The following is a 12,155-nucleotide window of genomic DNA, read 5'->3' on the forward strand; positions in this document are numbered from 1 at the left end:
CAGCCTTTTTTTAACAAGGTACTAGATTATGAAAGTTAAGAACAAAATACACTTGCACCTTATATCTTTAGCAGAACAGATTCCCCTCTCCTACACAAATGAGACCAAGGATAGTTGGAGGAGAGAGAGAAAAAATCAAAACAAAAGAAAACAAGACCCCAGTAGAATTTATTATCTTTAATGTCTGTTTCTAGCCCCTCTCCCACCTTTGGCTCAGGGAAATCTAAAACCATGAACTTCTGAAAAGTAAACGAAGAAAACATGCCTTCCCAGTTTTTAGTTTTCTTTCTAGATAGTAGAAATTGGCCACTGTTCTCCTTTTGACTTATCTGCTGTCAGTTATATGGCTCTTCATCTGCCTAAAGAGCAGTAGAGCCAGGGTTTCAGATCAAATACAACTCTGAATTCTGCCCTGCTGTCCTAGGCCCCATCAGCGTACTCAGCTTAGTGTCACCAGTGGTGGCAAAGTGACAGTAGATGATCCTAGCTTTTTGATACCCTTGGCTCCCCAGGCAACTAGCCAGGCACAATGGAGAGAAGCTCAAACTCAGCAATGTTTGCTTTGCAGAGAAGGCAAGGTATCCATCCCATGCAGCAGGATCGTCTCACTAATTAGCAGGAAGAGCTGACCTCAGTTTTCACCTTAATTTCTTACCTGGCCTCTCACAGACACACATTAAGACTTATTCACAATAGAACCACTGACACTTTTCAAAACAGCTTAAAGACAAGGCACAAGGCTAAACAGACCTCTGATCTGATCAAGAAGAGCTGCTCCTAAGATGGAGCACTCTGTATTGAAAGGCACAGGAAAGCTAACCTGCTTGACAGCAGAGCCTTACCCCTCTCATCCCTACATAGTTGTGCTGCTCATATCGATCCCCTGGCTTTTGGAAAGGAAATGTACCATCATATCCACTAAGGTAGCCAGCCAGTCCAATCAGCATCTGAAGAGAAAATGTGAAAAAACTGGTCAGGAAAATCACACTGGAGGAAAAAGTACCCAGGCTAGCAGCAGGTAAGATTTCTACAGAAGCCACACTGATTTAGAAGACAAATAATTCAGACACATCATCCAAAAAAGAGATATCATATATGTACATACTACCCTTTGTCTAAAGGCAAAATCAGAATTATTTTTGCAAGATACTATAAGGCTGATGCAAGCTCAAGAAAAATAACAAGTGTGGAATTGAGCAGAGAGAATTCTGTAGAGTCTCCCACAGCTCCCTATCCCTTTAGTTTCAGGAGACCCAATCTGAAAGGAAGATAACCTTGACAAGGCAGGAGGATGCACCTTCATCCACACTACACACACTACACACTGTTGCTAAAACAAGTTCATTTACAGAACAGGAAATCAGTGCTCTGAGGGTCATTTGTGGCAGGCATCTCATTTGCTAAAATTACTAGGAACGGTTTGCTTCCTTTAAAATGTAGGCTTCTATTACATATGCCCTCCAAGTGTCACACTGTTCTTTCATGTCAAGCCTTTCAAAAACCCAACATGCAATACTGTTTGGTTTTCTTATATTTGAAGCATTTTTTGTGAAGACAAAATGTTGCAAGTTGAGGCTCTGGACACAGAATGCAAATTGTTGTGGTGTCAACAACAGCAGTTAGGAAGAACTTTGTTGTTCACCACATCCTTTGGCCAGAAGGCAGACTTGTATTGGTCCACTCCTGTGGCTTCTGAAATTTGCAACAGAAAAGCAGTTTACCTTCCCCAAAGGGGGATGGACATCAAAGAAGAAGGTCCGATTAATGTAGTAACTTCCCATCTTCCCAAAATGAGTTTCATCCCAACTGGAAAAAACACAGCAACAAAACACAAACCACAATAACCAATCTGCTACAATGCTGAAGAGAGTTAAAAAAAAATCCAGTAAGATCTTTTTACTTATGCTTTTTATAGTTTTGAGGGTTACTGTCATACATTCTACATGAGACAATGTGTTACACTCAGTGGGAAATCGTGGAGAGCACTGCAGCCACTAGAAAAGGTCCTTTTTTTTTTAAAGAGTTGTGTATTATAACTGCAAAACCTCTGGTTTGCCCTTTTGATTCCGAATTGACCTTAGCGAGGTTAAAAAGTCGGCTTGTTGCACAAAGATCCCCAACACGCCCTCCCCGGGGCCCGGTGCCCACCCTGCAGCACGGCCCGAGAGCAGCGGGGAGGGCGCAGGGGCCGGGCCAGGCTGGCCGGAGAACGCAGCACTTCCTTGTGGCCCTCACTGCCATGTCCCGTCCCCCACCTGCCGGGTATAAACAGGGATCCCTCCCAAGGCGGGCCGGGATCCAGGGTGCAGTCGCAACTGCTGTGCCGGGAGAAGGCGGACGCGCACCCACGCGCACCGCGGAGCCCGAGCAGTGCCCGGCCGCAGCGGCGCACGCCCCGCCCCGGCCCGTACCATACGTGCGGCGGCTCCCGCAGGCGGTGGAAGCGGGAGGCGAAGCTGAGGAGGGTGATGAGGGCCAGGGCGGCCGGGCGGGTGGCGGCGGGCGGGGCGGCGGGACGCGCCGGCCCCCCCAGCCCCCGGCGGGGCTCCCGCTGGCGCGGCGGCATCCGCGGGCACCCGCCGCGCGCTGCACCGCGCCGGGCGCGGCGCATCCTGGGCCGGAGTGCGGGCGGGGCGCGGGGCACGCCGGGGGATGCAGTCCTGGCGATGCGGTGCCGGCAGCCGCCGAGCCCTGAACGGAGGCCGGGACGGCGATGAGCGCCGCCGCCGCCAAGGTACGCGGCGCTGGCTCCGCGCTCTCCCCGCGGGGCGGGAGGGAAGCGGGTGGCGATGGCGGCGCCACGGCCGGTGGGAGCGGGGCTTGGGGCGGCGGCTCTCCGCCTTCGGCCTGAGCGGGCCTCGCTCGGTTCGGCCTTGTCGCCGGCTGTGGCTTCTGGTGCCCCGGCACCCCGGGAAGGCCGGGATGGCGGGTCCCGGGAGGACCGCGCCTCTCTGCCCCGGCCTGCGCCCGTGTCTCTGTCGCAGTGGAAAGCAAGGAATTTAAACGCGTGCTAAATAAAATGCTTTAGTGTGCTAATGCTTTTAGCGGTGCTGCTTACTTACCATATTTTATTCGCGTGCACTGTTCACACCAAGTCCTGCCTAAGAGATAATGAGAATTTAGGAGCAAATCTGTTCTTTCTGCCTTACATTTGAACGCAGCAGAGTACAAGCTGTGCCTTTCAGGCACCGCGGTGTTCCCTACGGCAGCCCCCAAGGAGCCGTGTGTGTGTGCAGGCTGCTGGGCTTGATGGGTCTCAGGAAAGGTGAGATTGGGCCTTTCCAAGGGCATCCCGTATATCACCTGGAAAGAGGTGGGATCCGGAGTAGACCGTACTACTCTGAAGAAGACAGAGAACCTAAGAGGTCAACATACAAAGTTTGGGGTGTTTCTTCTACCTTACACAACAGAGAAGTGTGTTTCCCAAATGTTTACTCTGGACTGCTATTTAAGCCTAAACTTTCCTCACTGATTGCCAGAAATGAAAACAGAACCAAACTAGAGCTCTCAGTAGACATCAAGCAAATCCTGTCCTCCTGCTATCATCCCAGCTCCAACCAGTCTAAACTGCAGCGTTTGGGGATTTTATCCCACAGGGTTGTAAATGTAGAAATTTCTTTCCTGAGACTTCCCTGGGCCATACTCAGCATTTCCTCTGAGGAAGACACAGTGTCACTCTGGGATCTATCCACTAAGGACAAAACATTTCTGTTGTCTCTAGTCTTTACTTAGCTGATTATTTTTGCCGGGGATCTGCCCTGCTGCTAGGAGCAAAACAGCATGAACTCAAGAGATCAATCCATGCCCCAGCCTCTGGAGATAGTTCCCAGCTGAATAATGCATTGGTTTACATGTTCTTTTTGGTGAAATCCCCAGGGCCTTGAAATTATAGACCAAGGCAATTAGCATAGCACAGTTTATTCCAAATGATAGCACAGACTGTAAAACCAAAAAAGAACTGCAGAGAGGATCAGGAGAAATGTCTCTGCTGGCTGAGAGGCCAGAATCCAAAACAGACATAGTGAAGGACATGAATTTCTGAGCCAAAAAATCATTAGCAAGGTCCTCAGGAAAAGCAAGTAAAATTAGTATCTCATTACTGGTCTATTTTCTCTTTTGAAGCCACAGTTTCTGTTTCTTTCCCTGAAACTCATCAGGCTAGACATTTGAAAAATGAACATAGCTGATATTTCTAATGCCCTGATCCCAGGAGAATTTAAGAAAATCAGTAAATACTTTATCCACTAAAGTGTTACCAGTACATTCCATCTCTTTCCTCCTCACTTATAAATCTGAGTAATTTGGTCAAAGACATACCTCATTTGAAGTTATTTGAGCCAATCAAAACTGTAAGAGAAGCATGAAGTTTATAAAGAGGACTGGAGCACAGAGATCACCAGTGTCTCTGGTTTTTTGTTGAGAGACTATAATTGAGCATATCCCTGCATTCTTTTGTCTTGCTGATAAGTCTCTGGAAAAACTTTTATGCATTTTGGGAGGGTAGAGACACAGAGAGATCTATGGCATCCAACGGGATCTGTGTAAGCAAGATTACAGGTTTATTTAGAGACATACACGGGTACCAATTTCCTGTGTGGAAAGAAAAGGCTCTGACACACCAAAAAAGTGCAATCTTTTATTTTACACTGAGTTGGTCTGAGAGCAGAGTAGCAGCTTTTCCCATACCTGCAATGTAGAAAATGCCCTGTACTGGCCAATACTGGTGGGAGGGGAGCTACAGGAGCTCACTATGGAATATTCCTGCAAAGGCAGCCCATTCCCAGAGCTAGCAGTCATTCCCTAGTGAAAAATAAACTCTGCATGCAGCTTTGGTTTTAATTTTTTTTTCTCCAGGATTAGATTTCTGCATTGGCAACTGGTGACAGCCTGGGAGGCACTCCAGACACCTTTTTGTGTCTGGATGAAAAGCTATGGAAAGAAGAATGGTTCCCAAATGCGCTTCCAAGCTTAAATCTTGTTAATGGTTTTGATATCAGGGCTGGGAGAGGGTGACTGCAGTGACTCAGGATTGAATCTGATTGGCTGGTTTTTGTTTCCTGGGCACAGACTGGAGGGGCAAAGTCCTTTCCTCATTGGTTTTAGGAGAGAAACCTTTCCCCATACCAGCTGAGTTAAAAGGGAAAACACAGAGGTTGTTTTTATTTTGTGGAGACAACTGCACACACTTACCATGGCATCTGAAAAGGTGAGAGTTTGGACAGGGTGGAAGCATTTGGGAAGGCTGCCTTAGTGTTATAGTTCAGGTAGAGATGAATTGTCTGTCTTCGGGGCTTTCATCTCAAACAAGCTCTTTTGGTTTGGAAAGAAATCTTGACTTTTCTCTGCATGGCTGGAAAAGCTGTTTCATATCATACAAATACTCAGGTGCTTGGCACAATCAGTACAGAAATTGTTGCAGAAATCCAAGATGGGATAGAAGTTAGCAATATTGAATAGGGACAAAGAGGGAGGCTTTATAGGGAATAATTTCAAGATCATTTGTGCATTGCTGGAAACATCAGGTGCAACCAGATAATGAGAAGTCTATTATGAGAGACAGTGATGCTACCTGTATGCCCAAATCAGGAAAAGTTACTTTCAGAGAGGAGCCCTCTCACCTCCAAACATTGCTTTCCCCTGTCTTAGGGTTCCCAAAATACCCTCTGATCATGCATTCTTTTCCTTACATTCAATATTCTGGTGCTCCCAGCATATAACCCTTTTATCTTTCTTTTCTCAGCCAGTACTTTACAGCTATTTCCGAAGTTCCTGTTCTTGGAGAGTGCGAATTGGTAAGATTCAGTGTTCATCTCTCTTTTTTTTGTCTCAATATTGCAGTATCCTTCCCTCACTAACCCAATTAATCAATCACTTATTAACAGAGAGGTCAGCAAACATGAGCCTGGAACAGTGAGGCATCTCCCCATGGGGAGGGAGGGGAAAGACAGCATCTTACCTGGAGCAGGTGGAATAGAGGGGAACAGATAAGATGACTTCATGATACTACCTCAGACTCTGGCCTGCCCAGGTCATGAGACCTAAGCAGGGCTGGGAATGGTCCCTACTTATACTGAGACAGAAAGGTTTTAAAGGTGAGCACATGGTTCTGCCCTCTATAAGCTGAATCAGGAAAGGCTGTGCTGCAAAGAGTTGCAAAGCTTATTTTGAAAAATGCAGTGGTTTTGCCAGGACTGGTCTTTAGTACTTTGGTCCTTCATTTGCCAGAGCACTGTCTTTCTCAGTGGACTCAGGCCACCTCCTTGAGGGATAGGTCGTTTTTCCAAATGCAGATGCTAACATTTTCCTGAACCCATTACCAATGAAACTGGTCCCAGTGTAGCTGTCTGAAGCTGTACACTCTGCTCTCCCTAGCACTGGCTCTGAAAGGAATTTCCTATGACCTGGTCCCAGTGAACCTCATTAAGGATGGAGGACAGCAGGTAAGGATAAAAATACCACTGCTCTCTCCAGGGTACTGAACTTGGGGATCATTAGGAGACTTGAGATTAGCATTAGAAAGTTCATAGGCAAAGTTACTGAATTCCTCACCACTTCTTTGTAATTAATAGCTGCTTTCAGCCAGTAGTCCCTACATGAAACAGGAGGAGAATATGACTGCAGAAGACTAGAGGCTTTTTCCTCTCTCAAACATTTGTGATTGAATCCATAAGGCTGAAGATGTTCTGCTTACCGTGATGCAGCTGAATATATCTGGAGCACAGACCTCAAAGAAGCTGCCCCGCAACTTAAACAAATTCAGCCTCATTCAATTAGCAACAGAAAATGCATGGAGGCAGGGACAGGGGATGTCCAAAAGATGCTAAATTATATTGCAGGGGGCTGCAAAGGGCCTGCAAAAGGAAGAGGTGGGTTGCCAAAAGACATCTTCACTGAGGCCTTGGGGGTTCATAGGAGGGAGTTGTGCGCCTTGTGGTACCACTGGTTCAGTGAGCTGGTATGGGCTAAGGCAGAGTTGAACAACTGGGACAGTAATGGTGGCACTGATGCAGTACCACTGGGCATTGCAGTGGTATTTTATCAAGAGATAAGGTAGTCTGGGCCAGGATGCAGTGATCCCTGAACCCCAGTAAGAGCTCAGTAGGCTAACAGTACAGCATAATTTACTGCAAAGATTAGTATTAAGGTAGAGAAAAAAAAGTGGAAGGAAAAAAAACATTTGGTAACTGAGTTCTGGGAGAAGAAAACAAGGAAGAAGAATTTCTTATTGCCGTAGAGTCATCTCAGGTTTGTTTCCACAGTTTTCTGCTGAATTCAAGGCACTGAATCCAATGCAGCAAGTCCCAGCCTTGAAAATTGATGGCATTACCCTTTCTCAGTCGGTGAGTCATGAGCCACAACCCACTTGACCTTTCACTCCAGCCTGCTGCCCAATCTGGATGGGATGGCTTTGTCCCATCTTTTTCCCCAGAGCTCTCACCTATACATTGGAAAAGAGGTGGCATTTATGATCCCACTTGGGAACAGAAATACCACATATTCCCTGATGTGAAACTACCAAGGATTTAAGTTCAATTCTGCTTTGGTTCCTAACTCCACCTTTCTCTAAGCAGTTTGTAGTCTGTCTTTGATGGCTGTTCCATGGTTTGCCTGAAATTACAGCTGGACCAAATGACAAGGTCACAGGCAGATGTCAGAGGGGTTATTCAGTTCTTTGGGTTGGTAACAAACTGCATTCAAATCTGTTGAATTCTCTTGGATCAGCTCCCCTTTCCCAGGTGTCCAGGATGTGAAGTTTTCCTTGGCTGTCCAATAACCTCCCATTATCTCTTTGTTCATTACAGCTAGCTATAATTAATTACCTAGAAGAGACACATCCTAACCCCAGGCTCCTGCCCCAAGATCCAAAGAAGAGAGCCCAAGTCAGAATGATCGCTGATCACATTGTCTCTGGCATTCAGCCACTCCAGGTACTGCCGCGTCAGATCCATACAAGTGAGAAAATCAGAAAGGATTTCTGTCTCTGAAATTCTCAGTCTCCTTAAATTGTTGCCAGCCAACCGGGTGGCAGAATTTTAGACTGGTGTGCTAGCAGATAAAATCTGCTTAACCTCTGCCTGATCTAGATACCAATGGCACCAATACATTATTTCCAACACAGCAAATCCTATAGCATCCCAGGGCTCTTTCCAGAAAGAGCTGAATCCAAATGGTTGTACTGCTGAGTCTAGGACATTTTAGGAAGAAGAGAATTGAGCAGCTGAAAGGGAAGAGGCAAAGGGATACCCTGGCAACTGTTACAGAAGGGTAGTACCAAGAGAAGGATACAGCAGGGTGCATGATTCAGTGCAGGTGAGGTCAGGGCTGACCCAACCAAGTGAACTCAGGCCAGGGGTTCAGCCTTGGCAACTCCTCATCTCCCCTCTCCTCCACTGGATGACACAGTGGGTAAGACCCAGCCAGTGGTAGTTATCTAATCTAGAGCTTGCTTTGCCTTCACAGAACCTGAGTGTCCTGAAACAAATGGGGGACAAAAAAATGGAATGGGCTCAGAACTGTATCACATCTGGCTTTCAAGGTACGTCCCACATCCAAAATGAACAGCATTTTGGCTGACCTTACAAAATGCTGCACCGCTGGCATTCTACTTGCCTTTTTCAAGTAGAACCACAGATATTCCTAGGCTGGTGTGCTGGGGATCTGCCCTGCTGACAGAGACAGTGCTCTTCCTGCCCAGAGTTTCTTGTCCAGGACTGGTAGCTCCCCAGGATCTCAGAGCAAAGATGTGCATCGAACACTTCCACTGCTGCACATGGAAGAGGGGAAGCCTGGTGCCATTCTTCACAGTGCAGCAGTTAATTCATTCTGAAGCACCAGGGCTCACAGCACTTCTAAAGTTCTTCATATATATAGATAGATATGCTTTTGCAATTGAACCCCTAATAGCAAACTCCCACAGAGTCTAGCAAGTAGCAGAGTATTTCTTTGCCTTTTTGAGAGAAATAAAGTGCTTTTGGTTGCCTCAAAATCCTTTCCTCCATGTGCTGCAATGACAGGCCCATCTTCACTTCCTGACTGACATAAACTGACTGAGCCTTTGCATTTTTCTCCTCCCCAATCACATATTTCTACATTATCCTCATAGTATTTCAGGTGCATTGTCTAAAGCAGCTGAAATCACCCTGGGTCCAAAAAAAACTGAAGGACCCTAAAGACTCCCATAACTATACTAAGATTTCTGTTCCTTCTAGTTTTTGTCCCAAAATGCTCCTTTTTCATACTTTGCTCGGGGTTAAGATGCCCTTGTACATAATTCCCAGTCAAGAAAGTGTTTGTCCCTTTCAATTGACTTTCCAATGCCTCATTCCAGTGTACCACCTCTCTTAACAGCACTGGAGCAGATTCTGCAGCAGACTGCTGGACGCTACTGTGTGGGGGATGAAGTAAGTATCTGAGAGAGCCTTGTGTGCTATTGCAGGACTGAAAAGCCCAGTATCTTTCCCTAAAATAGAAAAGAAAATTAGTTGAGGATACAAGAGCACAACCCCATCCAGTGCCTACAATTACATGCAGTACCTTCACCATAACAAAGAACAGCTGCATGGATCCTACTTAGGCCATTACTGACTGGCGGAGGGTTATGGAGATGTTTACTTGTCCCTGCCTATAACCTGCTGGTGGCCAGATTCTGCAGCTGTATCTAGGATCTGGATGGTACTAGAGGATATGGAAAAAGATGATACAGCATTTCATCTTATGGGATTTGGACATGTCCTGTCATAGGGGCAAAGCTTAGCTTAAGAAAATTGGCTCAATGGGTTCAGTTCTTTGCTCTGTTCTATGGAACCTTTGACCAACTTGTATTTTTCTGCTCTAATCATCCAGTTTTAGCATGGACAGATTTCACAGAGCTCACATAAAAGCTGTTCTGACCCTTACCAAACTAGAGGCAGCTCAGGCCTTTTCCATTTATTAGTTCTGCTGCCAAGCAAAAGATCCTTCCTATAAAGGCCTTGCCAAAAACGAAGGCTCCTGCATTATTCTGGGATGCAGAGGATTGTCTAGTAGCAGCCTTATGGAGCCCTTGATAGGCAAAGGCTACTTACAAGATCTAATGTTGGAGAACAACATGTGCTTTGAGAGGCACCCAGGGCTTTGTGACCTGGGGAGCAGGGTGGGAGCAGCTGCCTCTGTCTGTGCAGATAGGCAGCCAGCAGCACTGTTGTTAAGTCTTCCTTTCAGATTGCAAGTCTCTGAGTCTGTGTACAGAGGCCCTATCACATATCAAGTCTTGATACTGGCAGGACCTGCTTGATACTCCTGCAGTGCAAACAAGCCAAATTTATGTAACTTTTTCCAGCCATGCAAACACCCCTTTCCCTCCATCACCTTCCTCTGCAACTTGCCAGCAGATGTGTTTGCGTAGAGGCAGTTGCAATAGAAGCACAATGTCCTTGAGGTCATAGTGATCACTGGTAAATATAAAGCTCTCTAAAAGCTTATGGCTTCTCCTAGTAACTGCAATGAAGTTCTTTTCCTTGTACTGTTGCTGTAGTATTAATGCTGAATTAAATCATTAGATCATCATGACAACTCCACTGTACTGGCTGATAATTTCTGTTGTGGTCTCAAAGTCTGCCACCCCTGGGAAGTGAGACAGGCTCTGAGTTATTCTAACCTCTTTTCTCTGCTATATTTGCAGGTTTCCATGGCTGATCTGTGTTTAGTGCCTCAAGTTGCCAATGCTGAAAGGTAATTAAGGCTAAGTTTGAGATATTCTTCAACACACCTACTTATCTAAGTGTCAGAGCTTACTTTCTAACAGGCATAAGGAGCAGCAGAAGGTATCTCTTCTGCCTGCCCTATCCACTTATGTTTCTTCTCTCTACAATTTTCCTACTTCATAAATACTGTCTCTTTTGGAAGTAATGAATTGTGGTCTCCTCTTAGAGGCCCCTGGGGAAATCTGATCTATGACCTTAGAAAAGGTGAGGTTGCCCACATGCCATGTCCTCTGTCCCTGTTTGCTTTATTCTTATACTGCACACAGGAGGAAAAGATTAATCAGACTTTAAATAAAGCCTTAAACCCATACAAGTTGTGGCTGCATGATTTCCAGAAAAAGCAGTGTCTTCCTACCTTGTGCTGCACATTGCATAAAAATGTGGTGAAAATCACACAATCACAGAATCATTGGGGTTGGAAGGGAATTCTGGAGGTCACCCAGTCCAATTTCCCTGTTAGAGGAATTGGCACAGGATTGCATCCAGCTTGGTTTTGAGTATCTCTAGAGAAGGAGACTTTACAACCTCTCCAGGCACTGATTAATCTCTCTAGCATTTGTTTGTAAACCTACAAGGATGAACCTTTTCTATAAGGGTAAATGCCTGTGAGATTCTCCCATACTAGGCAGGCCTATCATACTGCTCTGCACTTCTGCTCACTGCTGCACTGGCTCTCCAACTCATAGCACTTCACAAATTCTTTTTCTTTTACAGATTCAAAGTGGACATGGGTCCATATCCCACAATATCCAGAATAAATAAAGCTCTCTTGGAGTTAGAGGCCTTCAAAATTAGCCACCCTTCCCGGCAGCCAGATACTCCTGCAGAGCTGCGAGCCTGAAGCCCTTCTACTCATTACATCTAGAAAGCTGCCATGATAAAGACAACACCTACAGGTTGAGTAGGACTTCAGTGCCACTAGGAAACCTCAGTACTATTGTTTCACTTTCATCTGGGTGGAACAGAAGACCAGGAAAGTGTGGATAACTTACAGGAGCTATGCCTGTCCTGGAATACCTGCAGCTACATTTTTTTTTTTTATGCAGTCTATCTCCATGAAACAGATTAAAGCAGAAGTATCCATAATGATCAGAAGTTCCCTCTGTATGGCTTTGGGTTGGGTAATGTGGCCACAAACAACTGTGAGGCATTGAGCCAATTCTGTAGTCCCCACAGAGGCTACTTCTTTCTACCACCTACAGAAAGAGCATCAGGAAATCAGTGTACACAGAGTGTGCTTATCCTTGGAGCTGCCTCAGAGCCACAGCACAGTCATCAGCCCCATGGATATAAACAATCAGATCTAGTCTCTGATGCAAGATACCTTAACCCTTGTTGGGGTCTTGAAAGAGCCAAGTCAGCAACTCTACCACCCCTTTTCAATAACAAGAGCAGTCACATGGATTTTATAAA

The 12,155-nt window shown here is 45.9% G+C and overlaps 2 protein-coding genes across 6 annotated transcripts in view; one reads left to right on the forward strand and one right to left on the reverse strand.

Moving 5' to 3' along the window:
* Positions 1–2,636, reverse strand: part of POMT2 (protein O-mannosyltransferase 2) — a 27,890-nt gene extending 25,254 nt beyond the window's left edge. The window contains exons 1-3 of one of the 4 annotated variants that reach the window (XM_030239753.2): positions 2,412–2,636; positions 1,722–1,806; positions 843–947 (exon numbers count right to left, since the gene is read on the reverse strand). In XM_030239753.2, coding sequence (XP_030095613.2) covers positions 843–947; positions 1,722–1,806; positions 2,412–2,611 — 390 coding nt within the window. In that variant the 5' untranslated portion in view covers positions 2,612–2,636. The other 3 variants (XM_050974830.1, XM_009101864.4, XM_050974831.1) reach the window with 3 other exon arrangements.
* On the forward strand, positions 2,628–11,831 carry GSTZ1 (glutathione S-transferase zeta 1). 2 transcript variants are annotated; one of them, XM_030239754.2, is made up of 9 exons: positions 2,628–2,734; positions 5,741–5,792; positions 6,373–6,440; positions 7,260–7,340; positions 7,803–7,928; positions 8,461–8,536; positions 9,349–9,401; positions 10,661–10,710; positions 11,457–11,831. In XM_030239754.2, exons 1-9 carry the CDS (start codon positions 2,714–2,716, stop codon positions 11,581–11,583), a joined length of 654 nt encoding a protein of 217 aa, XP_030095614.1. In that variant the 5' UTR covers positions 2,628–2,713; the 3' UTR covers positions 11,584–11,831. The 2 variants fall into 2 exon arrangements, with proteins under 2 accessions (XP_030095614.1, XP_009100110.1); XM_009101862.4 differs by lacking the exon at positions 2,628–2,734 and adding an exon at positions 5,075–5,206.
* The last annotated feature ends 324 nt before the right edge of the window (positions 11,832–12,155 follow it).

The sequence above is a fragment of the Serinus canaria genome, chromosome 5 (assembly GCF_022539315.1).
Source record: "Serinus canaria isolate serCan28SL12 chromosome 5, serCan2020, whole genome shotgun sequence".
Classification (NCBI taxonomy): Eukaryota; Metazoa; Chordata; class Aves; order Passeriformes; family Fringillidae; genus Serinus; species Serinus canaria.